The sequence below is a fragment of the Sorex fumeus genome, unplaced genomic scaffold (genome assembly GCF_029834395.1).
Source record: "Sorex fumeus unplaced genomic scaffold, SorFum_2.1 ptg000072l, whole genome shotgun sequence".
Classification (NCBI taxonomy): domain Eukaryota; kingdom Metazoa; phylum Chordata; class Mammalia; order Eulipotyphla; family Soricidae; genus Sorex; species Sorex fumeus.
The window spans coordinates 39,291,616-39,319,343 of NW_026606129.1; the positions used below are offsets into that span (position 1 = coordinate 39,291,616).

Genomic DNA, 27,728 nt, shown 5'->3' on the forward strand with positions numbered 1-27,728 from the left:
GATGTAATAAAATAGTGTGACCTGTGAAGTCTAAAATATTTGTAGTCTTGTCCTATTTAGAGAAACTTTGCTGGCCCTTGGTCTAATTCCTCAGAAAGAATGAAGAAAGAAAAGAAACCTCCCAAATTGAATGACCAACCTTGGCATTATTGAAGGATTTTCTTTTAGAGAGCTCCTTGACTCTGCTGCCAAAATTTCCAGACATTTGAACTACAAGAGGTTTTCAAAAACAGAATTGGGAGCTATCTGTCTTCTACTGATAACTATGTCTTCACTTGCTTAGCCTCCAATCTACATTTTAAATTGTTCTACCAGATGACAAGGAATCGTTTCAAATACTGTGGTGAACATCATAAAAAGATTGCTGGTGGGGGAGATTAGTACTGGAGGGTAAGCACATCAGATAGTAAAATTCAACTCCCTCTCTTTCCTGAGGGATAACTTCCAAAAGGTTAAGCTTCCTCTTTCTCTTCAACTTTTTTAGCTTCTTTTTCCTCCATGTTCCTAAAACCAAAATGTTGAATGAGGGCAAAAGAGGGACTCATCAGTGTCAGTAAAACTGACATTCTCTCCAAAATTATCGAGAACTATTTTTTTACCATCCCAAATCTTAATTTAATCTGAAATGTGAAGGCTGATGTGTCCATTGCCTATTTTTAAAAAAATCTTTTGGGGGACTTCATCAGAGATTCTCAGGGGTTACTGCTGGCTCTGCACTCAGGAATTATTCATGGTGGTGCTCAGGATGCTAGGTACCAAAACCAGATTGGCTTTGTATAAGGCAAATACCCTACCTGCTGTATTATCTCTCCAGCCCTTCCATTGCTCTTTCCTGGTATATAAAAGTAATTCATACTATACTATCTGCTTTAGCAGGTCATGCCTGCTCAACTCCTGAGTTTGTAATGACCAAAAATATACTACCTTGTTTTTAAAGAGTGAAGAGGTATATGTAGACTATGTTTGATGAGGTCATGCCTGCTCAAATCCTGCGTTTGTGATGATCAGTTTAGCCTGAAGGAATCTAGAAACCAAGCTCTTGGGAAAAATCACTATTCAGAGTTTCAGATTATATAACTTTTATCCATATACTCACCTATCTTGCATCATTATCATGATGCAAGAAAAAGTTTCCTGATTTTCCTATTTTGTGCTTAAGCTACCTACTCACACTCCTGTTTTGTGCTTCATTGCCCTCAGACTGAGTCTCAAAGATCAAAAGATTATTCAAGATCTCTGCTAAAGATTAATATCTAAGCTTTAATGCCTTCAGTATGGCTTTTCCCACCCTGCCTGGTAGAAGCTTTATATGTGATACATGTGTGTGAATACGAAAATATACAAATATAATCATACAAATACAATGCAATGTATAAGTGTCTAAATAAGTTGTAAACAGCTGCCCTGCCTTTGTACTTTTCCATGCCTTTGTTTGTACTTCTTGCTGTTGGCTCCACTCTTTTTTTTTTTGGCTCCACTCTTCTAAAAGAATCTACCAATAGAAAACACTTTATATTAAAGGTATTTATGGCATCAGTGCCATTTTCAAAACAAAAAATAAAAACCTGAATAAGTACATGTTAAAACCAGAACATCAATGCATACTTATTGACTAATGCAACTGCAGCCTTGATCCTAATGCATTATTGATCTTGCTTATAATGATCAGATTAGACAACTTGGCAATAAATCTGCAATGAGAATAATGCCCTATTTCCCACACTTTCCTCCTCAGTGTTTTCAAATACCTGCTGTAGATTCTAGAGCAGAAGAGCCTGCAACTCTTATATGTGTCTGTTTCATTGATTTATGTCTCTATAAAGTTCAGCTCAGTTGAGAAAATCTTATTCACATTGGTCAACTACTAAATCCCACAAATGTGATCTAGAATGCCTCCTTCAAAGAGTGTGTGAGAAGAGGGATGGCTGTGAACTCAGAATCTTCCTGGAAAACTTTTGATGCCTAGAAACTCCTTGCACCCTCTCCAACCCTTGAGCCCTATCTTCATTGATCTTGGTTATGAACCTTGCATTTTTATTGCAGCATTGTCACCAACAATCAAACCTGCATGGGTCATGAATGCTCCTATAACAGTGCCTTTTCAATTTCAGTGGAATAAATCTAGACCAGATCAGGTAGAAAGGTCTTCCAGTATGGCAGATGGCTACCAGAAGGCAATGGAGAAAAGGAAAGAGATCTAGGTGTCCAGGTTGTCAAGGTCTATAACCTCTTCCGACCTCCGAATTTACTAGCAGTATATCCTTGGACTCTGTTCCCTGTTTGTAAAATGGGTGGTACCATAAACCATACTTGATAGGACTCAAAGAATAACAATAGGACAAAAAAAACACATACTCTAATAAATGAGCTCCATTAAGTTATACATTCACCCCAAATCAGCACTTATTCATTCTTTTGCTCTGAAGCTATCAATTACCTCTATTCCCCCAGTTAAAATCACGATCACAATCATCCTGTTGTTTGTCAATTGCCTCGAGCAGGCCCCAGTAACGTCTCTAGCCCTGAGATTTTAAAAAGTGCCATATTCAAGGCTCTTTCAGTGTTAGGAGAATGAGACCCATCATTGTAACTGGTATTTGGCATATTGGGTACGCCACAGGGAGTTTGCCAGACTCTGCTATGTGGGCAGGTTACATACGGTAGCACGCCAGGTTGTCCAAAGTAGGAATAAGATAATAAGATGAGAACAGCAGAGGAACAAAGGCAGCCGAAGACCTCCAGAACCAGCCACAACCATGAGCCAAGACCCAGAGACTATAAAACCCAGCTCCTGGAAGAGAACAGCACAGTCTCCTGCTCCCACACCTGGCTGTCCTCGGGGCCCCTCGGAGGGGGGAGGGTTGAGTTTCCCTCCCCGCCCCGAACAGAGCTCCAGCAGCCGAAGACCTCCAGAGCCAGCCACAACCATGCTGAGACCACTCTCCACACTCATGAAGGTACCAGCAGAGGAACAAAGGCATGCGGTTCCCGGGGCTGAGATCTCCAACCCAGTTAAAATATTTTGCATAAAATAAGCAACTTTTGCTTATAAAGCAAAAAAAAATTCAAGAAACTGCCTCATAAGAAAAATACCAGACTACCTCATGCATCTGTTGTCTGTAGTGAAACAAAAATAAGAGAATGTATATCATTGACAATCTGAGATAAAATGAGACTAGATAGTATTGAAAATTTACAAACCCTTATTCTTTGATTTAAAAAAAAAAATGACCTTGACACTAGAGAGATAGTGCTGCAGGTAGGATGATTGGCTTGCTTGTAGCCAACCAGGGCTTAATTTCCACACCCAGCTATGCTCAGATTTACTCCTGGGTCCATGCTCAGTACCCCATACAGTCCCCTGAGCACCACCAGGAAAGATACCTGAGCACAGAGTCAGTAATAAGCCCTGAGCACAGTTCAGTGTGGCCCAAAGCACAAAAATAAATTAAGTAAATAAATAAATAACGGGCGGAGCGATAGCACAGTGGCAAGGCGCTTGCCTTATACACAGCCAACCCAGGGCAACCCAGTTCGACTTCTCCACCCCTCTTGGAGACCCTGGAAAGCTCCCGAGAGTATCGCGCCCGAATGGCAAAACCTGGCAAGCTAACCGTGAAGTATTCCATATGCCAAAAACAGTAACAAGACTCACAATAGAGATGTTACTTGTGCCCGCTTGAGCAAATCGATGAACAATGGGAGGACAGTGCTATAAATAACTAACATTACCAAGCAGAAGGGTGGTGAGAGAGGAAGAAGTGGGCTAGACCTTACACAAGCACAGAGATAGAAGGTCTTGAGTACTTTGAAGGTAGTGAAGGTTCAGTAACTTGTGCATCAATACCATGAACATTAATACGATTGTAACCATACCAAAACTATGAAAAAAATTTAATTTGAAGGACTATTCCCAAACACGTCTCCAAAATCAAATCACTGTAATATTCAAACGAGGATAATACAAAAATAAAACAATAGACTAATAGATCAAACTGCATATATATAAAAAATTCTCAACAAAATCTTGTCAAACTGGATCCCATAAAATATCAAGAGTGGGAAATGGGCACTGGTGGAGGGATGGATATTTGATCATTGTATAATTGAAACCCAAGCACAAAAATTTGTAAGTCTACAACTGTACCTCATGATGTCTCACTAATAAAAATATTAAAAAAAAAATCAAGAATCCCATTTACCATGACCAAGTGGGATTCATGCCAGGAAATGCACAAATCAATTAATATACAAAAAATATAAGAATCATGTGATCATGTAATAAGTGCTGTAAAAGCATTCAACAAGATTCAATATCCATTTGTGATTTTAAAAAATGCTAAATTAATTTTGATTAGAAGGAGCTACCCCAGTATAATAAAGGTAATATTTTACATTAAAAACTAATTGTCTATCAGTGTGTAAAAGCTCAATAATGTTTGATTCCTTTTTTTTTTATTTACTTATTGAATCACCATGAGAACAGTCACAAAGTTTTTATGTTTGAGTTTCAGTCATACAATGATCAAACACCCATCCCTTCACCAGTGCATATTGTCCACCACCAAAAACCCCAGTATACTCCCCATCCCACCCCTACCCCTGTCTGTGTGGCAGGTAATTTCCACATTATTCACTCTCCTCTTTGATTACATTCAATATTTTGACACCAGTCCCACCATTATTATTTGGAATTTTCCCCCAAAACTCAGACCTGCCGATAAGGTAACGTTAGACAATTTGTTTTGTATTGCTGGTTATGACTCTCGCAGGTGCACAGTCTTGGAATTCTAAAATTTTAATAATTAGAGTCTGGAGAGATTTCTACCACTAGGTTTCAAGATTCGTTTGTGTGTCTCTAGGATCGTGGCTGTTAAGGAGCTTAATAAGTAGCCAGGGGTGCATTCGTGGTGTCATCTCAGGGTCCCATTGGGGAGGGAGAGGAGAAGGGCCAGCTGCTCCCCTATCCCGTGACGCCTGTTGTGTGCTGTCACTGCTGGCCCATACCTGGGTTTTCCAACGGGTTCTAAAAGATGGTGACCACCTGAATTCTTTGGGAACAGGTGAAGGGATGGCACCTGCTCCCGTCTGGAATGGCCTGGAGAAGGTGGTTTAATGCAAAATCCAGAGGCATTTCTGCCAAGAGCCACTCAGTTCTGAGATTCGTTTGTGTGTCTCTGGGATCATGGCCGTTTAGAAGCTTAATCCTTCCTGTTTTCTTTCTACAAATTTAGAACGTTGATTTCCATCTCTGGCTTCTGGTACTAGGTTGTATATGGTATGTGTGGGTGTGTGAGTATTCGCTGATAACTCATTCAATCTTAGTTCCACTCCTTTTCTCTCATTTTATGTATTTTTCTTTCAAATCATTTGTCCACATAAAAAGTAACAGAATCATGTTTATAACTTAATTTGACTTAGCTGACTTCTTGTGAATCCAGAATCTTAGAAACTCCCTCCACATCATTATGTGGCAGCAAAGAGAAGCAACCCATGAAATACATGTAAATGAATTCCATATTCCATTTGTGTCACTTTTAATTTCATTCTAGGACTCTCTTGACTTCCCCAAATTTTTCTGCAATTGCTTAGATTTTGAAACCACATGTTTTTACATTGACACTAACACTCTAGAATTGATGCATTCCTTTCCCAGAAATCGAATTTTACATGTAATCATTCAAGTCATCCTTATATATATGAAGTCAGTTGGAATTTGTTGCTGTTGCATCAGTACATGAGACCATGGCTAAATTGTTATGCTTAGGCTCTAGTATAATGAGGTATACAGCAGTTTAGGTATACAGTGGCAGCCACTTCTGGGATATGTATATATGAGATAAGTGCAATATGGAACTCTATCTCTCTGTTACAAAGTAACTAAGAAGTAGAAGAAGCTATAGTAGCTTATGTGGGAAGTCATTATGGGAACTCTCATCGAAGGAAGCAGAGGCCCAGTGAAAGCTATTAGCTTTGAGGAGTCCACAGTCAAAATCAAGGGATGCAGGACTTGAATCTGCTCTAGATAATTATAAACATTTGCTCTTGATGGGGAAGGGTATGAAAAGCCAGTAGCAAGAGGCTTAAGATATTACTCCAAAAACTGAGCTTATGGCAAACTTTCTAGTTCCTACAAGCATCTCATGGGACAGTATCTGGCCTGGACTAAACCACCCTGGATCTTGGGGAGTTCTGGATCCCAATACAGTTGCACTATAACATTAGTATAAAAAGCAAAACAAGACACATGGGGGCCCAGACACTAAAGATCTACAGGCAGGTTAGGACCTAAAAGACACTCACTCTCCAGGAGTCAGGGGCAAAAGGAAAAAATCTAGCCCCTTCCATAATGTCAGTGGGGTAAGAACCTCAGACTCAATTTGAGCACTTCTCTGGCACAGAGCTGCATGAGCTAATCATTTTCTAGACTACTCTAGAGTATTTTCCCAACTGCAGAGATTCTAGCTTGCAAAAGCTACCATTCCAAACAAGAGCTTGTTGTGAATGATACTCTGGGAACAGAGAGGGAAGTGGGAGAGTTTCAAGTTGTGTAGTTGTGGGAGGAAGAGGACATGTGTTTAGGAAGTTTTGAAAAATACTTAAAGGGGTCCAAGAAAATGAGAAACTTGTCGGGTTAACTGAACAAGAAAGATAAGGGAGGCCATGTGAAAAAACTTCCAGAGACTAATCCAGTCACCCTTGCTAAGAACCACAATGATCTGGTAAAACAAAAACTGAGGTGGAGCATTTAGAAAATGAAGAAAGGAAAGTTGGCAGGGTCTCCATCATGGTGGACGTCGTAACTGAGTCCTACATATTTCTGTTTCATTCCTAGTATTTATTGAAGGGCAAAGGGCTCATGAATAATTCTCACTACCTTATAAACATTTGCCTTTACTATCCAACAGAAATTTTGTCATAGTCTTTAGTTTTAAATTACTAAAAGGTCATCTTTACCACTGTTTCAATAGTAGTAGTTGTGGGAGGAAGAGGTGTTACCTAGCTCTTAAGTGACTCTGGTCTGTTCAGGCACTGAAAACACATAGTCTGCTTTTGCTGTCTTCCTTCTTCCTTTGAGACCCTGCTGTGACATGGGCCCTGGCCTCTGTTGGCTCGGCAAGTTTTGATTCAGGCATTCTAGTCAGAGTTTTTTCTGTGGAGGTTAAGAGGAGACTCATGGGCCCTGGCCTCTGTTGGCTCAGCAAGTTTTGATTCAGGCATTCTAGTCAGAGTTTTTTCTGTGGAGGTTAAGAGGAGACTATTAGTTAAATGATTAAGAATGTGGTCTACAAAGTCTTTGGACTACATTACTTGTATATACCTTGGAATCATTCTAGATATCTGGACCTCCCAAGTAATGCTCACTGCCAGCAGTGCTCCATCAATGTCTGATGCAGTGCTGCTCAGACCCAAGAGAGGTGGGGACAACCAGGGCCGCACTTGGGAACTCTGGGGCCATGTGGGATGAGGATAAAAATTGGGCCATTATTTTAAAGTTTTTTCCCAGTTTATAGTGAAGAATCATTAATCTTCCTTACATTTTTAATCATATGACTTGTAAGAGTAATTCTTTAGTTATACAAATCTGGAATCAAACAAATTATAACCATTATTCATTGCTGACTTATGTACTATATTATATTTATCAGTTCATTTCCTCATGCAAGTTTATTTTTACTCATTCTTCACATTATTTCTGCAGGTAAATGATATCAACATTAACTATTATAATATCCTGTTTGTCTTATCTTTAGCTCTGATAATACATGAAATGCAATTAAGTAATGTTTCAAAATCAAAATCTTTTCAAAGTGAATCTGGTCAATTGTTTTACAAATATATAGTGTAAAACAAGGATAAATCAATGGAAAAAATTACATTTTAAGCAAAATATATAAGTATATTTTTGAAAGGAGCTGGTTCCCAGTGTAAACTCATGGTGCAGCCCCACTGCATTGAGAAAATCCTGTCCATATTTTCTCTCAATATCTATGCATTGATTTCTTTTTTCACTAGAGATTTAGAGATTTTTTTCAGGAATATTTATTGAGACATCATTGCTGGAGCGATAGCACAGCAGTAGAGCGTTTGCCTTGCACGCAGCCAATATGGCCGACCCAAGTTCGATTCCTCCGCCCCTCTCGGAGAGCCCGGCAAGCTACCAAGAGTATCTTGCCCCCACGGCAGAGCCTGGCAAGCTACCCGTGACGTATTCGATATGCCAAACACAGTAACAACAAAGTCTCCAATGGAGACGTTACTGGGCCCGCTCGAGCAAATGATTTATAAAGTTGTTCAAAATAGAGTTGTTTCAGGCATACAACATTCCATCACCAAACCGACTACCAATGTCCCCTTCCATCCACCTGTATCCCCAGGTTCCTTTTCACCCCCCAGTATACCCCTTTGGCAGGCATAAAAAAATTTTATTCCATATTACTTGGCCCAATAAAACTTAAAGGAATGGCAAATAGAATTATTAGAAGATAAATCAATAAGTCAATTTGTGATGGTGAATAGTTATATGTTTATAACACTTCTTAATCTAGTAGAGGACAACCATAGGCACTATTAGTGAATGCCATAGTTAATGTCACAGGATGAGAAGTTTCTCCCATCCTTAAAGGAGCCCTTTTAATGCTTCTTGCAAAACTGGTTTGAAGGCTACCAATTCCCAAAGCTGTTGCCTCTCCATGAAGCTCTATATAGTTCCTTCAAATATGAATGATAATCTAGCTGGATAGAGTATTCCTGGTGAGATGTTTATTTCGTTGAGTTTTTATACAATATCCTTAAAATTCTTCTGACTTGTAGAGTCTCATTTGATAGATCTTCTGTACATCTTACGGACTTTCTTTTGTATATAAATTCCTTTTTGATCTTACTGCCTTCAATATTATGTCTCAATCTTTTTATTTTGTCATTTTGAGTATAATATGTCTTGGAATTTTCCTAAGTGTGTCTATTTTCACTGAGACCCTTTAGACACCTTGGAGCTCCATCCATATAATCCTCAACTCTGGAAAGTTCTTATCAATGATTTCTTTAATTATCATTTCTTCATAACATGCCTTCCTGTTTTTCAGGGACACTGATTCTCATATTGTTACTCCTGAATTCACCCCTATTAGTTCTCTGGTATGCTGTTCATTTATTTTCAGACTATTTTCCACCTTCTGCTGTTTCCTAGGTATTTTCTTCTTCTCGTCTTAGAACTCCTTGATCAGCTTCTTTTATTCTGCTCTTCAGACACTTAATGAACTTTTTATTACCACCTACCCTGTTGTTCATTTCAGTCATTTCTAACTGTAGTAGTTTCTTTTTTTTTATTTTTATTTTTATACTTTCTTGTGTTTTGCTGACTACCTGTGCTATTGTGTTTTTTAATTCATTGAACATCCTCATCTTAGTGTCAATAAAGACACTGTTTGAGGATTTTCTGGTGTTGTTTACATCTTTTTTTGGTATTATTTCTGCTTATTGCACTGTGTGGGCTTCTACATATTTTCCCCATTGATTTTCTAATGTTATTCTGCTGGGGAGTGAGTCTTTGTAGTTACCTCTCCCTGGAAGATACCGAAGGATTAAGCTGGAGATTGCTTTCTTTCTTCTCTGCCTGTCCTAAGATGGTGGAGCAGCAAGCAGAAGGTCTATTCACTACAGCTTTAACACGTCTTTTTTAATGGACATCTCACATATCCATAATGATAAAAAAAGCTCATATTTATGGTAACAGAATATGATGATGATAACAGTTAATCAGTGTTGTATTGTCTTTATATAGATAGGTCCATTCTAAACTTATCTGACTGTCATAACTAACATTCTAAATAATTTTAAACCATAACTCATAAAATTTTCTTAGATTTATTTCCAAACTTCAAATCTCAGGGAAGAACTAACTGATGGTTTGTGTGATCCCATGCTTTCTCCTGCAGCTCCATATATGAAATATCATATCATTATAACAGAAAACATGATCTAGTTTCCAGAATCCTTATTTTTATTAGATTTTAAAGGGGTGCAAAAGAAATCATTTTATAACCTTTAGGGTTCAGAGTCTGAACAAATAAGTAATTATCAAAGTGATTAATAGGAGAAGAAAGAATTTACTAATTATATATACATGCATAAATAGGAGATACATATATATGGTTACCCAGAAAGTATGAGTAACTCACCTACATAACTATCAAAGCTAACTTTAAGCAGATTTAGCTGGAATAGAGTAGGCATGAGAAAGAAAAAAGGGAGGGTCAATTAGGGAAATCATTAGGAAAGTTCTGCAAAGATATATAAATTTAACTTCTCCATTTAAAAAGATATGGAGATTGCATTATATCTTTTCTCCATTGTAAAAATGAATGCCTGAGGGAGCTGGAGCTATAGCACAGCTGGTAGGGTGTTTTCCTTGCACAAGGCCGACCCAGGTTCGATTCCTCCGTCCCTCTCAGAAAGCCTGGCAAGCTACCAAGAGTATCCCACCCACACAGCAGAGCCTAGCAAGCTTCCCGTGGTGTATTCGATATGCCAAAAACAGTAACAACAAGTCTCACAATGGAAACGTTACCGGTGCCCGCTCAGGCAAATAGATGACCAATGGGAGGACAGTGCTAGGTCCCGAGAGACTCTTTAAAAGGAGATACAAATATCTTCTTCAAAGGCATCTTTCACCCTGCCATCTAGATCTCTCGGATAAAATTAACCTTTTAGCAACGATGTATTTGGGGGTGGAATATTTTTTTCTCCTCTATACTTTCAACTCAGTCGTATTTGAAAACAATTTGATGATGAAACTTCCTCAATGGAAATTGTGTTATGCTATAACCCAGACTCAACTCAGAAAGCAACCCAGTTATTTTCATCCTCTTTATTTGTTTCTTTTGGCATTCACTTTAATGTTTTAAAGACATTAGTTCTACTACCGTAATTATGAATGGTTTGGTCCTTTGGCTGTGGAGGACCTGTGATGGGAATGAGAAAAAGTTTTATTAGCAGAAAGCCAGCAGGATGAAAGATGGCAGATTCATTTAAAGCAGCCATCTTGTCTAAACATCACAAGAAAGAATTCTCATAGAGAAAGAGATCAGGGAAGCACAAATTTAGGAAGTATAGGTTCAAAATCATTAGGTACAAAAATGCACAGGCTGGTCCCCTGAAACATACTCCATCTTATCTACAAACATAACAAAGTAATGGTTAGGCTTATGAGGTTAGGGGAAACTGAGGACAAACTATCTTTATCTTTATACATTGAGACAAAAACAACTTGTCTAACATTGATCTTTGGCCCTATTTCATTACTGTTGGTTGATTGATTAATAAAACATTTACTGAATTCCCGCTATAGAAAATGATAATTTAGCTCTTGTCTCTCTATCTCTCCCTCCTTGCTTCTTGTTTTCCCCCTCACCTTCACCACAGAATTATTTCAACCATCTTTGTTCCCTAGCATTCATCTTCCCATATAGTTTCATCAAAATGGTCAACTTGAACATTACTATATTGTAGCTAACTTCTGATATATTATACTCTAACAATATTTATTTTCATGTATTTTATAATTCCTCAAATTATAAATTACTTTTTTTCACGCACCTATGATTTTTAAATTCTCTGGTATTTATCTGTCAAATGACATAAATATTTATAAGTATTCAAACTTCAAAAACATCAAAATTTTAAATTTCATCTTCCCAAAGTCAACCTTATTTCTTGTTATATCTTCTGTCTATTTCTAGGTCATCATATAGGCTATTTCATTTCCTCTACTCAGCATCAATTACACTCTCATCTCTGGGTCTGATAATAATCTCTCCTTTGGTTTACTTCATCCTCTAACATATATAGTTAAGTAATTTCTAAAAAAAGTTACATATAATGTAAATACTTTTAATCCCAGAAGACTAAACATGTGTTTATTCTGTCTTCATATTTGTTGGTAATTTGGCTGTATATAAAGTTCAGGTTGGAAATTACTTTCTCTCAGAACTTGAAATGTCACAGTTTTACGACTCCATGGTTTCTATTTTCCAAGTTGCTATTAGGAAGTGAAATATTTCTTTCTTCTGCTTTGTTTCTTACCTACCTTTCATTGTTTTCTAGTTTCCAAATATGTTTTATGATTTTTTGCTATGGTCATTCCACACAATTGTTGGATATTAACCCTAAGTGTTCTAGGTTTCATCTGTGAATTGCCCCTTTTCCTACTCCCAGTGAAGCTTATCATGTCCTTGCTAGCATTCCTAATTAAAGTTTATCTTTAACCTTCCCTTTGCATTTTACCTCTCATTGTCTCAGTTCCTCAAGTCAGTCTTGATGACTTTTTTGTTTGTTTGTTTGTTTGTGGTCACACCCATTGATGCTCAGGGGTTACTCATGGCTCTGCAATCAGGAATTACTCCTGGGCAGTGCTTGGGGGAACATATGGGATGCTGAGGGATCAAACACCCTACCTGCTATACTCTCGCTCCTGACCCAGTCCTGACTACTTATAAGCCAAAAGTTTCTGGTAATTCTGAACTTTGTATTTGTACTGCTTTTTATTTGAAGTGCTGTGTATTTGTACCTGCTTTTCTAGCTCCCCAATAGTCTTTTTATATTTTACTATAGAGTAACATTCTTTGATTAAACACAGAAAGACCATTTAATGCTATGCTCCTAATATTTGGGAGCTGATTGAATCTGAAATATAACTTCTCCTGGGCATAATTACTTGACTCAGGCTTCAGTTGCTGTAGTTCCTAACACCCCAAAAGAGAAGTCCTGCTGTAGGACTTGGATGGACCCGGGGAGAGTGGCAAAGCTACCCCAGCATTGAAATGGGACATTCTAGAAAGCATCACTGCATGCTCTTGATGCAAGCTGTTATAACTTAAAAGACAGGACCGCATGGGGAAGGACAAGCTGAACTGTCCTGAAGACTTAGTATGGGATTTACAGTAAAAGCCTTCCTTGTGCTCAGCTCAGAGAACTATGTGTTGGGATCTTTGTCTTTTACTGTGTTTACCCAAACAACTACAAGTATTGATAACTTATACAATTAGAGGGAAAGATAAAAACAATGTAGATGTCCCCAGGAGACAGAGTGTCTCCTTGAGTTAATCTCCCCAAGAGAATTTCCTCCACCAAATGTTTATCTGTGTAAATGATCGATCACACCTATGTCCTTACCTCAATTCCCCTTCAAATGTTCTATAAGTATGCTAGCTCTGCATTAAACGGGTCATTTTCACCATCGGGCTGTGGTCCCCCTTCTCCCTGTCTCTCTGTCTCTTTGTTGGGGAGGCCAGGGGAGGTGGGAAGGTGGCTCTGGGCCGCAGAAGGACACACACATTGCAGGAACAGCCCCTACATTTTACATTGTAAACTCATGCACAATAACTGTTACTTGGAGTTTATACTCCTATATGTTTCCATTCTAAGACTGGAATTTTAGTGGTATTTTGGCAATTATGTGTAGAATCCTATGTGTCTGTCTACTGTGTTTACTCAAAGTCCAGTGAAATATTTATATTGCCAAGTACTTACATGCAATCTCCTTTACAGTAGATAGCATTATTCCCATTGCATGATGAGATAGCTATTGGTCTAGGAATAATGATAATCTAGTTTTCTTACAGAGCCAAGATAAGACATTTGAATTTTTAAAAAATCATAGTTTTCCCATATAAATGGGACATAAAGTCATTTGGTGATTTTTTTTTGTGATGAAGGTCACCAGTAATAGGACAAGTCAGACCATAGCAACTCCATGCCTAGGTACAATAGACTAACGTCATTGCTGTGATGTGAATGTTTCTTTGAACTAGGCTCTGCACCTTAGAATATATGGTTTCCTCTTCAGTCAGTTTTTCTTATTCCACAGTAGAAATTGGAACACTATCACCAAATAATTGCTTGTGGTCTGACTCATAGAAAACAGTGGAGTATATTAGAACAGACAAGGGAAACAGAAATTATGGTGTTCAGGCACAAGGGAAATACATCTTAATATATAATGATGCTATTTCAGAGTCTAGCACACAATGAAATAACTTTCCTCTTTGAAGTTTTGCTTACATTCCCACATAGGGCACAAATACGTACTCTAATTTGAAAAGGAAAAATAAGTGATTGCTTTCAAATTCAGTCTTTTGAAGGCATTGCAATCTTTCAGCTAAGTGGTAATTCTCAAAAAAAAAGAAAAGAAACTTTCTAACTAGTATTTGTGAGCTAACACACATACCCAATAATTTATGTTTTATTTATATGTCACATTGACTTTCTGTGGTTATAACAACAAACACTCTGTATTGAGTGATGTTTTCCTGAAGGAGATTTTCAGGTAATACCTCTCAAAAGGCTTATAAGTCTTTATTTGCCCAATCAAGAATTTTACCATTGCCTTTCCAAACTAAATGCCACATTGTTTTCCTTTCTTATATCATTTCATTTAATTATACCCATTCTGTGCTTTAGGCTTAAAATATAAAAAATTAAATAATACATATTGATTATCAAGTCTTCTTTAAGTGCTGTTTCTTTACCATCTATAAATCAATGTCAATGAATTATCTAAAATAAGCCAATGCTGTTTCAGTGCATTTATAGTGTATTTCATACATAATCTTAGAAGGGACTATGAAGGAATTTGCTCATTATTTTATTTAAAACATACTTATTGAGGATTGTGCTCAGAAATGGAATTAAGTGGCAAATTAACTGACACTGTCTTCAGTTGCATTGAGTTCACAGTCTAGAAGGAAAGGTAAACACGAGCTACCAAATTAAAAATAATTGTGTTGACTGTTATAAAGATAACAACCAGAATGTTATCAGAAAGAATAATAAAAAATAATAATAATTTAGACAAGGCAAAGGGAATGTTCCAAGAAAGACATGACAAGACATCCAAAATATGATGAGTTGTTAGCCAAGAGAAGAGTAAAGTAAAGTAAAGGCCCTCCCGTTGATCATCGATTTGCTCGAGCGGGACCAGTAATGTCTCCATCATGAGACTTGTTGTTACTGTGTTTGGCATACCGAATACGTCACGGGGAGCTTGCCAGGCTCTGCCGTGCAGGAGAGATACTCTCAGTAGCTTGCCGGGCTCTCCGAGAGGGGCGGAGGAAACGAACTCGGGTCGGCCATGTTGGCTGCGTGCAAGGCAAATGCCCTACCGCTGTGCATAGAACAATATTACAGGCATCTAGGACAGCAAGCATAAATAATTAAAAAAAAAAGAGTTTGTGTTCGAAGAATTGAAAGAAGGCTATGTGGTTAGAGCACAGTAAGTAAGGGGTTGATCAGAGATAAAGGTAGAAATGGTTCTTACTAATTTTTTTTTAATTTCACCATGGTGAGCATGATAGAGAACATAAGACCGGGAAAAGTCTACTGAAATATTTTCAAGCAAGAGAGGAAAGAAATTAAAATTATTTTAAAAGATTTACTTTGTTACAACCTACTTGTTGAAGGAAGACAAAACAGATCAACAGAGTTCAACTAGAAATTAGTCCAAACAAGGGATAATGGCAAGATTAAATGTAAAAATAATGGAGGAGAAAAAAGTGTATTTCATATATACAATCTTAGAATACCCTCATTTTTGATCCATAGTCAATTGTGATGTAAAGTGGGACCCCCGAAATCTTGTGTTTTGTAGCATTATGGCATATAAATTTTCGTTTCCTTGAAGTATAAGGAGTCCCATTACCTTTCCAATGGTATATATGGGGCATTCAATATGATCCTCATTTCCTACCCAGGATGTACACACACATCCTTTTATTGACATGGTTGTCTCTCCTGAATAAGCTAACAGAACCACTAATGACCCACATCTTTCACCTCTACATGCTCCCGAGCATGAGTGTGGCCACAGTTCTATGTACAAAAGTCTCCAGGGAGCATAGGCCAAGATATTAAAATGATATTTTTGAAGCCATTCTGAATAAGACTGAGAAGAGAAGAAAAAAGTCCCCATCCTCTTATTATATATATTAGAGAAGTAGAGATGAAGCTATCAATGAACCAACAGTACAAAAAAAACCCCTCTAATTTCTCCTATTTTTCTCCCTATTTTTAAATATGCTTGATCATCTTGTGCTATAAAATCCATATTGATATCTCATCTTTTAGACCTGCTTGGAAGTCTAGCACCATTCTTTTGTATGTCAGAGTTTGGATATACCTGGGATAAAAGTAGGAGAAACTCTCCCCATTTTAATATACTTCCTTATTCCCATACACCTTTTACGTAAAATGGTGAATCTTCTAAAATTTTCAAACGCTGCCCTCTTATGTGCCTTCCCAGTGCTGCTACTTGTTGAGTGATGCAATTGCCAAGATGCTTCTCTGCCTCTCCTCTTCCCTCTTTGTGCTCACCCCCTTATGATGATTCCCCAACTTGAAACTAAATGACTCCCTAAATAGTAGTTTCCTTGCTGCCTATATCCCCTTTCTCTTTCCCCAGGGTACCCGATATTTGATCCAGTCCCCTTCACCCAGACTCCCATTAGAGAGTCCATCTGCCACGTTTGCACACAGACAGTGGTGTTCCTCCCCATATCATTCTCCTGAGAATTTGTGCAACTGCTCAGACTCTGTGACTCTAGAGTTCAGATAAAACTGGGAGATTTTTAGGACTTGTACTCCTCAACAAAACTTGTGGAAAATCCGAAACAATTCACTTGTTCGAAGAGAGAAAAAAAAAAGTAGGACTCACTAACTTGAACTAAGAAAACAATAAAAGTGGAATAATGGAAGAAGTCAAGATCTAGAGTAATGAATATTTTTAAAAAAGTGTGTGTATGATAGACACATAAATTTGGGATGGGGGGGCGGTAAAGAGACCACACGGAGGAGATGGAAACCATGGCTGATGCCTTAAATAGGCAATGTGGAATAAGATGAGTGTACCATAATATTTTGCTCATTGTGAAAGCATCATGTGGATATACAAGAAAGAAAGGAATAACCTAAATTTTGGAACTAACCATTATTTTGATGATTTTATGTCAGTTAACAGGAAAAGGTAGGTTGTATGCTAACCGAAGCTCACCATATGTCTGACAGGAACAAATGCTAAGCATGGATTGCGCTGCAAAGCTTGTAAGATGAGCATCCACCACAAATGCATGGATGGCCTGGCACCCCAGCGGTGCATGGGCAAGCTGGTAAGGATTGGTGCCATCTGTATTCTCCAAACTCCCTGCACCCTGGGAACTGAACTCTTAGAAGTAGCTCCAGAATCCCCAACCTGCAATTTGAATTCTGAGTTATCATAATAATCGAGCCGAGGAGGGATTTTGTCAGCCTTACATGATAAAAACTTCAACAGTGAAAAGGATTCAGTATCCTTTTCAACAAAGGTGACCAACTTGTTCTCAGGTGGACTTTCTCAATAATTGTACTGGAAATCTCAATTGCTAGGACTAACCACGCATTAAAAGTTAAGGTTAAAATCCCCTGAACCTCTGCTACCACAAGCAGACTAGGGTTCTTGGTCATTCTTATGCTTAATTGATTGACAGTTTATTGGGTGTCAAGAATTCAAGAATAAAATAAAGATTAGCAATCTCCCAAAGTGGGCAGAGTAATGAAACTCTACACTACCACAGCACATTGTTAGCCAAGCCAAGTAGATGGCTTTAGCCCTTTTTGGTTAATGATACCATCTCAAGAGCGTGAGTTTTATAACAGATGCTCTGCATTAATAAAAATGCAACCAAGAATACTTTAGAGGATGTCTGAAACTACCATGACCAAAGAATTGTAGAAGGTGCTCAAAATGTCTACCCTATATTACTTATGTTACTTAGAATATGATTGCTGTCTTAAAAGAACTGCAAGACCTGTCAGAGAGAAAATGATTTTTTTTAATTTCTTTTGAAAAGAAAGGATCCACAGGTACCAACTCTGAAAATTCAGAGACCCACAAAGACCCACTTCCATAGTTAGTGAGAACTCCTCTTTCCCATCCACTCATTCTACAAACAATGTCCAAAGATGGATTATATGCCAGGAACATTGGAGAGAATTCTGCCTAGCAGGGACTGAGTCACAACAATTCCATCTAACCCTGGAAAATTAAGTAGAAATTAAGTGGAGAACTTAGAAAGATCAGATTCTTATCATGATAAACATTGTCTTCTTCTCTAAAACCCATGAATCACCTCTTTTTCTCCTCTGGTGGTAAAACCCAAAACCAAGGCAAAGACCATGAGCGAGAGGTCAGCAATCAGTGCAGAACTAGAACATAAAACACATGGCCCTAGGCAGAGTTCATCTGATATACAAGGAACTAGGTCTGATTCTGAGGCCTTTCACATCCCAGTCCTTCATGATTTTTTTTTTCATTTGTGGCTTTAATAGGCCACAATAATAAAATTTGGTAAAATGATGCAAACCAGTTCCTTGTATCTTGTGATTTAATGAGGAACCCGGACATAAAGGGAATGTTGTGGTATGGTCTACAGGAGGAAAACAAGCAGGACAGTGAAAGACAGGACTCCAGGGATCAACTACAGGGCAAATCCATGCCTTGTAGGGTAACATGAAGAAGCCTCTTAAGAAAACCAGTTGACTTCATTTTCAGTGTCCCTGGGTTGTTTCCTCCAGCTCATCAGTTCTTTTCCTTCTCATTTCCTTTCCAGCCAAAAGGGTTTCGACGTTACTACAGCTCCCCCTTGCTCATTAATGAACAGTTTGGATGCATTAAAGAAGTGATGCCCATTGGTGAGTTGGGAGATTGATACTTGAGCTGGATTTTTAACACACTGTTGCCATGAAAAGTAACTGTTCTCCCAGGACTACAAGACCAGTGGAGTGTGTTTGATGCTTCTTCTGGTGGTTGATGCAGTTATGATAGTTGGTTTGTTTTGCTGGAGGGAAACATGAGGTAAAGCAAATTCTCCAGGAATTTTTATCCTCGCCTCGATAAAACTTGAAAAACACCCAAGACCCAGAAGCTGCTGATATTTCTACCACCCATCAAGCAGCTTTGTGAAGTGAAAAGAGCATGGCGTGTGGCATCCCACACATCTGGATCCAAGCCCAGCATTCCCATTGACCAACTGCGTCTCTGAACAAGTTTCTTGACCAGTAGGATCCTATAAAATAAGAACAGATGAGCAGCTTTTCCTATTTTGTTGTAAAAAAAAAATCAATATGAATTATAAATCACTGCTTGGAAGGAACCCAGGGAATATCAGTTATTCCATAATGAGAACAAAAAAAAACCTTATGTTTAAAGATATTTCTGGCTTACTTTTGTTCAACTATAGCTTTCAATAGGCCTCTCTCTCTCTCTATCTCTCTCTCTCTCTCTCACGCGCATGCTCTCTCATTCTCTCTTGCTCAAAGTCTATGTCTATTTTTGTCTGGAGGAGGGAGGGAAAGGTTTAAAATGAGCCATTTATCAACTAGAAAGCTTTTAATTAGAAATCCATGAAGCCTGGAAATATCATGCTTTCAAAAATACTTCCCTCTGACTGCGAGCTTGGGTCTCAAAGTCTGGAACTCTGGTGATCAGAGTGTCGCACTTTAAGAGCTAAAGGGACTCTCTCAGAAGAAGGTTGACCTCAAAGTCTAGGGTGAAACATATAACAAAGGAAGAAAGGCCATTGGTCAGGAATCACTGGGAGCTAAGAGATCCGAGTACCATACCCTGACTCATAGGGACTTATTACAGGAGCCACATCTGGGAATGCAACTTAACCGCAAAGAGAGCTCCATTTTCACTGGGAGCTTAGGGCCAGCAGCTTCTCAGTTGCTGTTCACCAGGACATAGGGTGGAGATTATTGGCTGTGTGTCTGAAAGTGCTTGAGAAATCTTCACTCTCAGCCTTTCTCTTCTGTTGCAGCCTGTGGCAACAAAGTGGACCCTGTGTATGAGACCCTTCGCTTCGGAACCTCCCTGGCCCAAAGGACAAAGAAGGGAAGCTCTGGAAGTGGCTCCGACTCACCTCACAGAACCTCTGTAATTGTCCTCATCATCTCACTTCACCTTGGTGGGGTGGGTGGTAAAGAGACGCAGGACAGGCCCAGGAACTGCAGTGTGAAATGTTTCACCCTAATATCTCTTGAGGGCCATTTTAATAGGGGGTAGGCAATCTCCAACAAGAAACCCAGTGTGCCTTGGATAACTAGGGAGGTTAATTTTCTCTTGCCAGAACATAGGTATTAATTTATTTTCCTCCATCCAAGACCAGGTGCTTCCTCTTCCCCAGTGTCCCATCCCTGTGAATATTAGAAAATAGATCTGAAACACATGGTAAGTGCTTTGGTCACAGGAGGAATATTGTCAGAGGAAGATCATGACAGCTGGGTCCAGCTCTCTTTCCTGCTCCACCCCAGTTTAAGGAGAGCTCATTGTCCTATTTGCACCGTATTTTCTAAGACAAGGTTCACCTTTAGATAAGATTTGCCCTCCTCAGTGGCTCTTGACTTGGAATCCATAGGAGATTCTGTGGACACTCAACTTCTGGAATGCCTTTTCAACATTTTACATGGTTTAAAGTAACTGTACTGGCATCTGTGTGACCTATTGTTATCTTATCTCTCCCTGTACCAACCACAATTTCTATGAATGTCTCCATACTCTGTAGCTCATGCAGAATGCCACTATTTCTCTTCCAAAAAGACCTTCCTGTTTATGTTCTCAGTGTGGCCAGCTAGTAGTCTGTAACCCATTCTATTGCCACAACCTTTGCTAGGCTTGAAAGTTATGGGCCACACAGAGATGAGGCTCCCAATAGTATGCCATACTAAGTCCTCTTGACATCAGCTTTAATATGGCAGGTACAGGGAAGAGGAGTGCAACACAGCCCCTGAATGAATGGGCTCAAAGGAGCTGGGTTGAAGCAGCACTCCCTGTATGCAGGTTGATTCCAAGAGTAGCTGAGATTGTAGTGTGTGGCAGAGTTAACAGGTCATGTGGCTAAGTAAGCGATCCTCCAACAGAGGTCATGTGGTTATTCTAGAGCTACATTTTGTTGTTTGTTTGGGCTTGTAGGAGCACACCCAAGAGTGCTCCAAGGGTTCCTCCAGCAGTGCTCAAGAGACCATGCATCGCCAGGGATTGGACCAAGAATTCCAGCCTGCAGAACATATCCTCAACCCTTCAAGTTATCTCCCCCCAACCAACTGTTTTCTTTAAACATATTAAAATTCCTTTTTTCTGTGTGTCTTACTAATTTCTAGAGGCAAGAGCCAAAAATAGCATTTACTCTTTTTCCTTGCAGTACTGAGAACTAATGTTCATTAGTTGTTGTTGTTGTTGTTGTTGTTTTATTTAATAACCAAAGAGAAATTTAGTGCCATAACTTTACTAGTTCTCTAGAAGACACAAAAGAAAAATTCTGAAAGATAGTATAACAGTTAGGATACATACCTAGCAGGGGTTCAACTCCCAGTACCACTTGGTCTCCAAGCTTTGTCAGGTATATGCCTCGATGCCCCCATTACCCTTGAGGTGGCCCAGGTAATCCTGGCACTATAGAGATGGGGCAACATCACATCCTTTGGGCTCTTGCATAAAACAAGTAGCATGATTGGTTGAGAATCATAGATAGGCCTCCTGGGACTTCTGAAGACCACTACACACACACACACACACACACACGAAAGAAGTTGGAGATACTTTCTTTTCCTTATTATTCACAACTTACTCCTGAAGACCAAGCCAAGAGCAAAATAAGTGGATAAAGGTGCCATAGTTTGCCTTTTTAAAAAATACACTTTGTATGTCTTTTACTTTTATTAAGAATAAGAACATATCATAAGTGTGTTAAAGCTTCTATAATAACTGTGTCATCTGAGTGCTGAAGGATTTCACAGAAAGATTGAAAACTATAGTAAGCATTGCCTCAAAGCACTGAGGGGATAATTTGTCACATTTGATATCTTATCCTGATAATCTCCCCCGAAAGGCACTAAATCAAATTGACAGTTCCATTGATGATGATAATTCACTTCTGAAAGAAAACTAGAAATGGTATTAAGTGTGATGAAAACACAAGTGCTCGTGGATAAGGTTTATAGTATATACAGATAAGTTGTCAAAAAAACTTGGTGTTTGGATTAGATGATAACTGCTTGGGCTAGATAATAATAGTACCATCAGAAAATGAAAGTTCCTGCTCTTTCAATTTTAGTAAACGTCTAGACCTTCATTAGACTTCAGTTCTTGCAAAGTTAAGACAAAGATGTTACCCACTAGAAGGTCAAATTTCCAAAAGCCTGTATTCTTGTTTCATAGGAAACCCACAACTCATTCAAGGCCTCCATTATGCTAAGCTCATTCTGTCTCCCCAGACCTGACTTCCAAGTCACTTGTGGTTTTTTTTTCTTTTTTGGGGAGAGGAGTGGGAGGAGAGGAGGCATGTCACACCTGGCAGTGCTCAGGAGTTACTTCTGGCTCTATACTCAAAGATCACTCCTAGTGAGCCTCAAGGAACTATATCAAAATGCTGGGCATCAAACCCAGGTGAGATGCATTTAGGCAAGCACCTTGCATGCTATATTATCTCTCTGGTCCCCAAGTCTCTTCCTAAATAGGTTTTATTTTTTTTGATTCTCATCTTTCTCTCTTCTCTATCTACCGTCTCTACCCTAACAGATTCATTAGATCTTTCAACTTTATAAACTGTGTGCCCAAGTTCCAGAGCATTCCTTGGAATCTCAAAATTTTCAGATCCCAACTGAGCTGATGCTTTGTTAGTTATTAAATTTTATAATTCAGAACTCAAAATGTGTCAGGAAATTACCCTTGCTCTCTATTACTAATGCCGGAGATTTCAACATCATCATCTCTGACCCGGAATATTATGAAAGAATAACTGTGCTTCCCCTTTGCTTTTAAGTCTGTTCACTAATACTGTATGGATCTTTTAAAGAGAGGCTGTGTCCAATACTCCCAATTAAAAGATTCTGTTAATAGACCCAAACCTTTGGCACAGTGCTACTCAAAGGACTCACCTTTTAGCACTCATCAAGTTCTTTAACAACTTTCCTATTGTATAACATACTACTCAGTTTAAATGTTTTAAAGACACAGATTAAGTGTTTTTTTTAACAAACTATGTCAAGTTCTTGGATCCTCCCAAACATGATGAAAAGCTCTCTTACACACCTTCAAAAGTTCTTTTATGACAGTTTATATAAATGGTTGCATTGAAATTATCAGCTTTGACATCTTTTTCCTGAGCTAAATACTGAAAAACAGAATCTCAGGGCCATGTCTCTCATACTCACTGCAGAAGGACCTGCCACAAAATGCTTGAATAATAATAAAGAATTTTTAGCAATAGTTTCTTGAAGACTTACCTCAAAACCCTCAGGGATCTCCACAATGATTTATTGTTCACACCTCAGTTCCAGGCAATCTGCTGCTTTCTAAATTGCATGCTCTCTCTATCACTGGTCTACCCTCTCTTATCTTGGCCTCTTTCTGGTCTGATCTTGGATGTCCCTTCATTGGGGAAGCCAGTTCATTAAATGGATTCTTATATTGCTTAGTAATTTTCACTTTTCGTTTTATTTTTTTTCTTTTTTTAGTTCATTCCCTGACAAGATTAAGCTGCTATGTGCATAGCCTCTTTGCTCCCTGGTTTGTATGCCCCTTACTTTACACCAAGAATAAGTACATATTGGTGGCTGTCAGTGTCCTCTGCAATTTTATGAAAGTATAAAGCAACTTCAACAGCCTGGACCTATGAGTTCTCTGTGTGATTCTGATACCCACCAAAAATCTGAGAACCACTGATCTGCATAAATAAATAGTCCTTTTGCATCATATATTTCCATTAAGTATGCATATATATGAATGAATAAGTAGACATTACAGTCAAATTCCATAATTTCTAACAACCTAAAGCCTACCATAAGTTAAATCATTAGTTCCTCGTGTGTGGATTCTAAATCAATAGCTATAGCCTAACTTGGAAGCCCATTGGAAAGTCAGATTGGGGTTATGAAGTCAAATCTGCAGAATCAGAAACTCTGGGGATGAAACCCAACAATGTTTTCGTAAGCCCTCCAGATGATACCAATGCAAATTAGAATGTGAGACTCACTGTGCTAAATAAAGGATTTGGGGTTTTTTTTTCCCCTGAGAACCCAATCTTTCTAAGCAAACCTCTCCTTTCTTTTTCATACATTCTTATTTGCTCATAATTATCTTGTTCCCTCTCTGAATGAATAGCTCCTGAATCATACATTCACAATGATCCCTCAAGTGGATCTAAATCTGGGGATAAAGATTTAAGAAAGCTTACCATATCCCTGCCCTACAAAACAAGTCACATCTCCTTCCTCGGGACAGGGGCGGGGGGGGGGGTCATTGCTACATTCAAGTTGCTTCCCACAAGGTCACAAAAAGCTGCATCTCAGCCTACAGCCACACTGCCCTTTATAAGTCAGGACATTTATAAAACATGCAGCAATCTAGAAGAGACATGCAAGTAGAACACAGAGCTCCCCACTTTTGTTGACCTCCATGCTGAATGGTCAACATCTCTGGTGAGAGTAACATAGACTCATCTCAGCCATAGCCAAGTCTGTATCTTCACTGCTTGTGGGAGGCTTATACGGGAGGGAAAGCAAATAGAAGTCAGTCCAGAGAGTCAAGGGCAGAGAGGAGGCTTTACAGAGGTGGCCCTGCCCTGCCTGACTCAGCAGCATATGGCTGTCCCTGCAATCTGGGCTCCACTGAATTCATGACAAGGAGGCATGCTCAATGACACAGCACAGCAGGCAATGCACATTTCCCCCTTCACAGTGTTTGACTGATGTAAAGGAGCAGTAAAAGCACCAGAGAGACCATTGAAGGATATTCTGTTTTCTTTCATGTCTGAAATAACTTTGTCTCCGGCTAAGGCTGGACCCTCCAGGCTGACTTCTTGGGGCAAAAAGCATTCATTTTCTGAATATCAGTAAGGTATGCATTCTTCGCAGCCCATTAATACTTCCTCTACTGGTTCCATAAACACCTCTTGGAATTTTCCCCTCTGAAGACATTTTCTGAGACTACAGCAAGACAAAGACAAGTCAAATTGAACTTAAAGAGCTGTCACTTCACTCATTCCCCAGAGTCCAACTTGCTGCTGTGGAAGAAAATAGAAACAATTGATTGGTATTTTTTAAATGATTTTTCTTCCTCCCTGCAGGTCAAATAATAATGAACTTCAGCCTCTTGCCATTCTTACTTCCTAAAGTGAGCGCATCCCCACGTGGCAAAGCTTGGTCCCACAGGTTTATTTTCTTCCAGGGCTGTCAGATGCTTTTGCTTTGTATTGTCAAGAAGTCACTATCTGGCTGTTTCTAAATCATTATACTTCCTTTAATGTACTTTCAAATGTCTTAGAATGAAAAAAAAAAGACTGGATGGCTTTGGGGAATGTCAGCCAAAACCAAATTCGAAACACTTTCTGTGTGTTGGTTGGCTAGTTTATGAATAATCTTCAAGTTCATGAACTTAAATTAACATACTAAAAGAAACTATTGTTCAAAAAGTGAGCTTTAAAGAATCAGGGTATAAGTGACTTTGAGACCCTATGGCATTTCCCCCCTTTTTTCTGATGTAGCATGAAAGTAAAGAAAACTGAAAATAATCTCAAAGCTGAATTGCTATATAACAAAAATCAGACTCTGGAGGGTGATGCTAAAGTACTCTGGAGCTGACTAGAGAGTCAGGAAGGTAAATGTGTTTCTTTATGATTAGATTTAAATATATTGTCCCCCAAAATATGACTTTCCCCCACAGGGCCCCTAAATTCCTCTTTGAAGAGGCTGCAGCTATTTCCCTGCCCTTTGAAATCAGTGATGTGAGGATAAATGTTTCACTCCCAGGTGATGTGGGACGCTGCTTGGTAGCATAGCCTTTTCCCAAAGTGTAAATATTTCCACTGTCCCAATTTCAAACTGCCAGTGTGAGGACCCCGAGACAATAACTTCTACAAACCTTCTAATGATCCACTGGATCAAGTACCATGCTTAAGAGCGTGAGCTCTGGAGAGAGAATGTGCGGGGTTTGATTCTCAGCTCTACAACAAACTATCGAAACAAGCTATCAAACCATGAGTATAATTGATGACTCTCTCTCTGAGCTTTAGAATCTTACCCCCAAAATTCACCTATTGTGGAATTATTGTGAAAGAATGAGTGAGATGATAGCTCAAACATATTTAGCTAGAACAATCAGTAACACTGGCTTTTTAGAATAATTGTTATTATTGCTACTGTTATTTGTGTAATCTAACTGGAAGAATAATTTATTTGAAAAGGTAACTATAAATGGCACAAAACAATCCATTTTTGCAGCAGTAGTAACAGTATTAAAATCCTGTGTAGGTATTGCATTTTTAAATAGTGCATCCTGTTCTGTGTAATATTTAGAACTCACTTATAAAAGAGCTGTACTTCTACTGAAAGTGATAGCACATGAGCAGGTATTCTGATTGTTATCTTCCTGAGAAAAAACCTGACTGTGCCCTCAGCCTCTTGTATTTATTCGACATTCACTGAACAACTCTCATATTCCAACTCCCAAACTGGCCAGACACCTGAAGAAAGGTGTATGAAGTGACCATGAAGTCACAGATTGTGAGATTTGCCAAACAGAACAGACAGAAATGATTAGATTCCTAAGACAGAGCCATGAAAATGACACCTTTATTCTTTACTTGCATGAGAATTTCCTAATGGGCCTGTTGAAATCACATTGCTCATACCACCCATTTTCTCTTTTCTCCAAGACTTCAGATCTCGTGGAGGTTCCTGAAGAAGTTGATGGGCCAGATGGGTATGACCTACGGAAACGCAGTAACAGTGGTGAGTAAGGGAGTGGGAACTGGACATTGCCCAGCACAAAAATATTATATTGGTCATTAGTCAGGTCAGTGGGTACAGAAATGAATTTCTGGCCCCTTGTCTCTATTGGTGCTGAAATTCAATCTGAGTAAGTGTTCAACCTTGTGGAGGAAAATGAGGCATGATGACTGTTAGATGAGTAATTTGATTGCTGTATTACCAGAATTCTGCCAATTTCTCACCTTATGAATTTATTTATATTGTGATTTGTTAGGAGTCACTTCCAGACCCTTCTCCAACTGTGTTGTTCCCCCACTGACCTACATTAGTCTAGCTAAACATACTGCAGAAAAGCCTCTATGACGCCTGAGTATACCAGAGGCCAGCGGGTGATGATGACAATGACAGGAATATGGGCCTTGTCCTTAGCTCCTTCTACAGCAGAGAGAACTAAGTCTCCAAAACTAGTGTAATACAACCTAACCAAACACTCTGATATTGTTTGTTCCTTATTAAAGTGATTTTTAAAAGGATCATCAAATGTTAACTTCTTATTATTGCTTGGTAACTTTAAGGAGGAAAAAAACACTCTCAAGACCCAGGAGATAGTACAGGATTAGGACTCATGACTTGAAATGCACGTGACCCTGGTGTGATCTCCCAGGTACGACCAGGTATAGCCCCAAGGCTACTACCAAGTATACCTCTGGAGGCCCTCGGCAGCACTGGACCAGAACTGCATCACATTCTTGGACCCTCACATTGAACTTGCCCCAGCTGGACAAGAATCACAAGGAGTGGTCCAGGACTTCCTGAGCAGTGCTTGGGAACCCCCACTCATCCCCAAGAAACTTCTTAAACTATACCTTAAAGAAACATGACTAGCCCTGATAAATGCATCTTGCCAAGCCTCTTTGACAGCAGTCAATATTTAA

The 27,728-nt window shown here is 38.9% G+C and overlaps 1 protein-coding gene across 2 annotated transcripts in view; it reads left to right on the plus strand.

Annotated features, from left to right (window-relative positions):
• Window positions 1-27,728, plus strand: part of STAC (SH3 and cysteine rich domain) — a 156,869-nt gene that overhangs the window by 82,903 nt on the left and 46,238 nt on the right. For both annotated transcript variants that reach the window (XM_056129459.1, XM_056129460.1), the window contains exons 3-6: window positions 17,059-17,159; window positions 18,639-18,720; window positions 19,848-19,963; window positions 26,739-26,814. In XM_056129459.1, coding sequence (XP_055985434.1) covers window positions 17,059-17,159; window positions 18,639-18,720; window positions 19,848-19,963; window positions 26,739-26,814 — 375 coding nt within the window. The remainder of the gene's footprint in view (window positions 1-17,058; window positions 17,160-18,638; window positions 18,721-19,847; window positions 19,964-26,738; window positions 26,815-27,728) is intronic.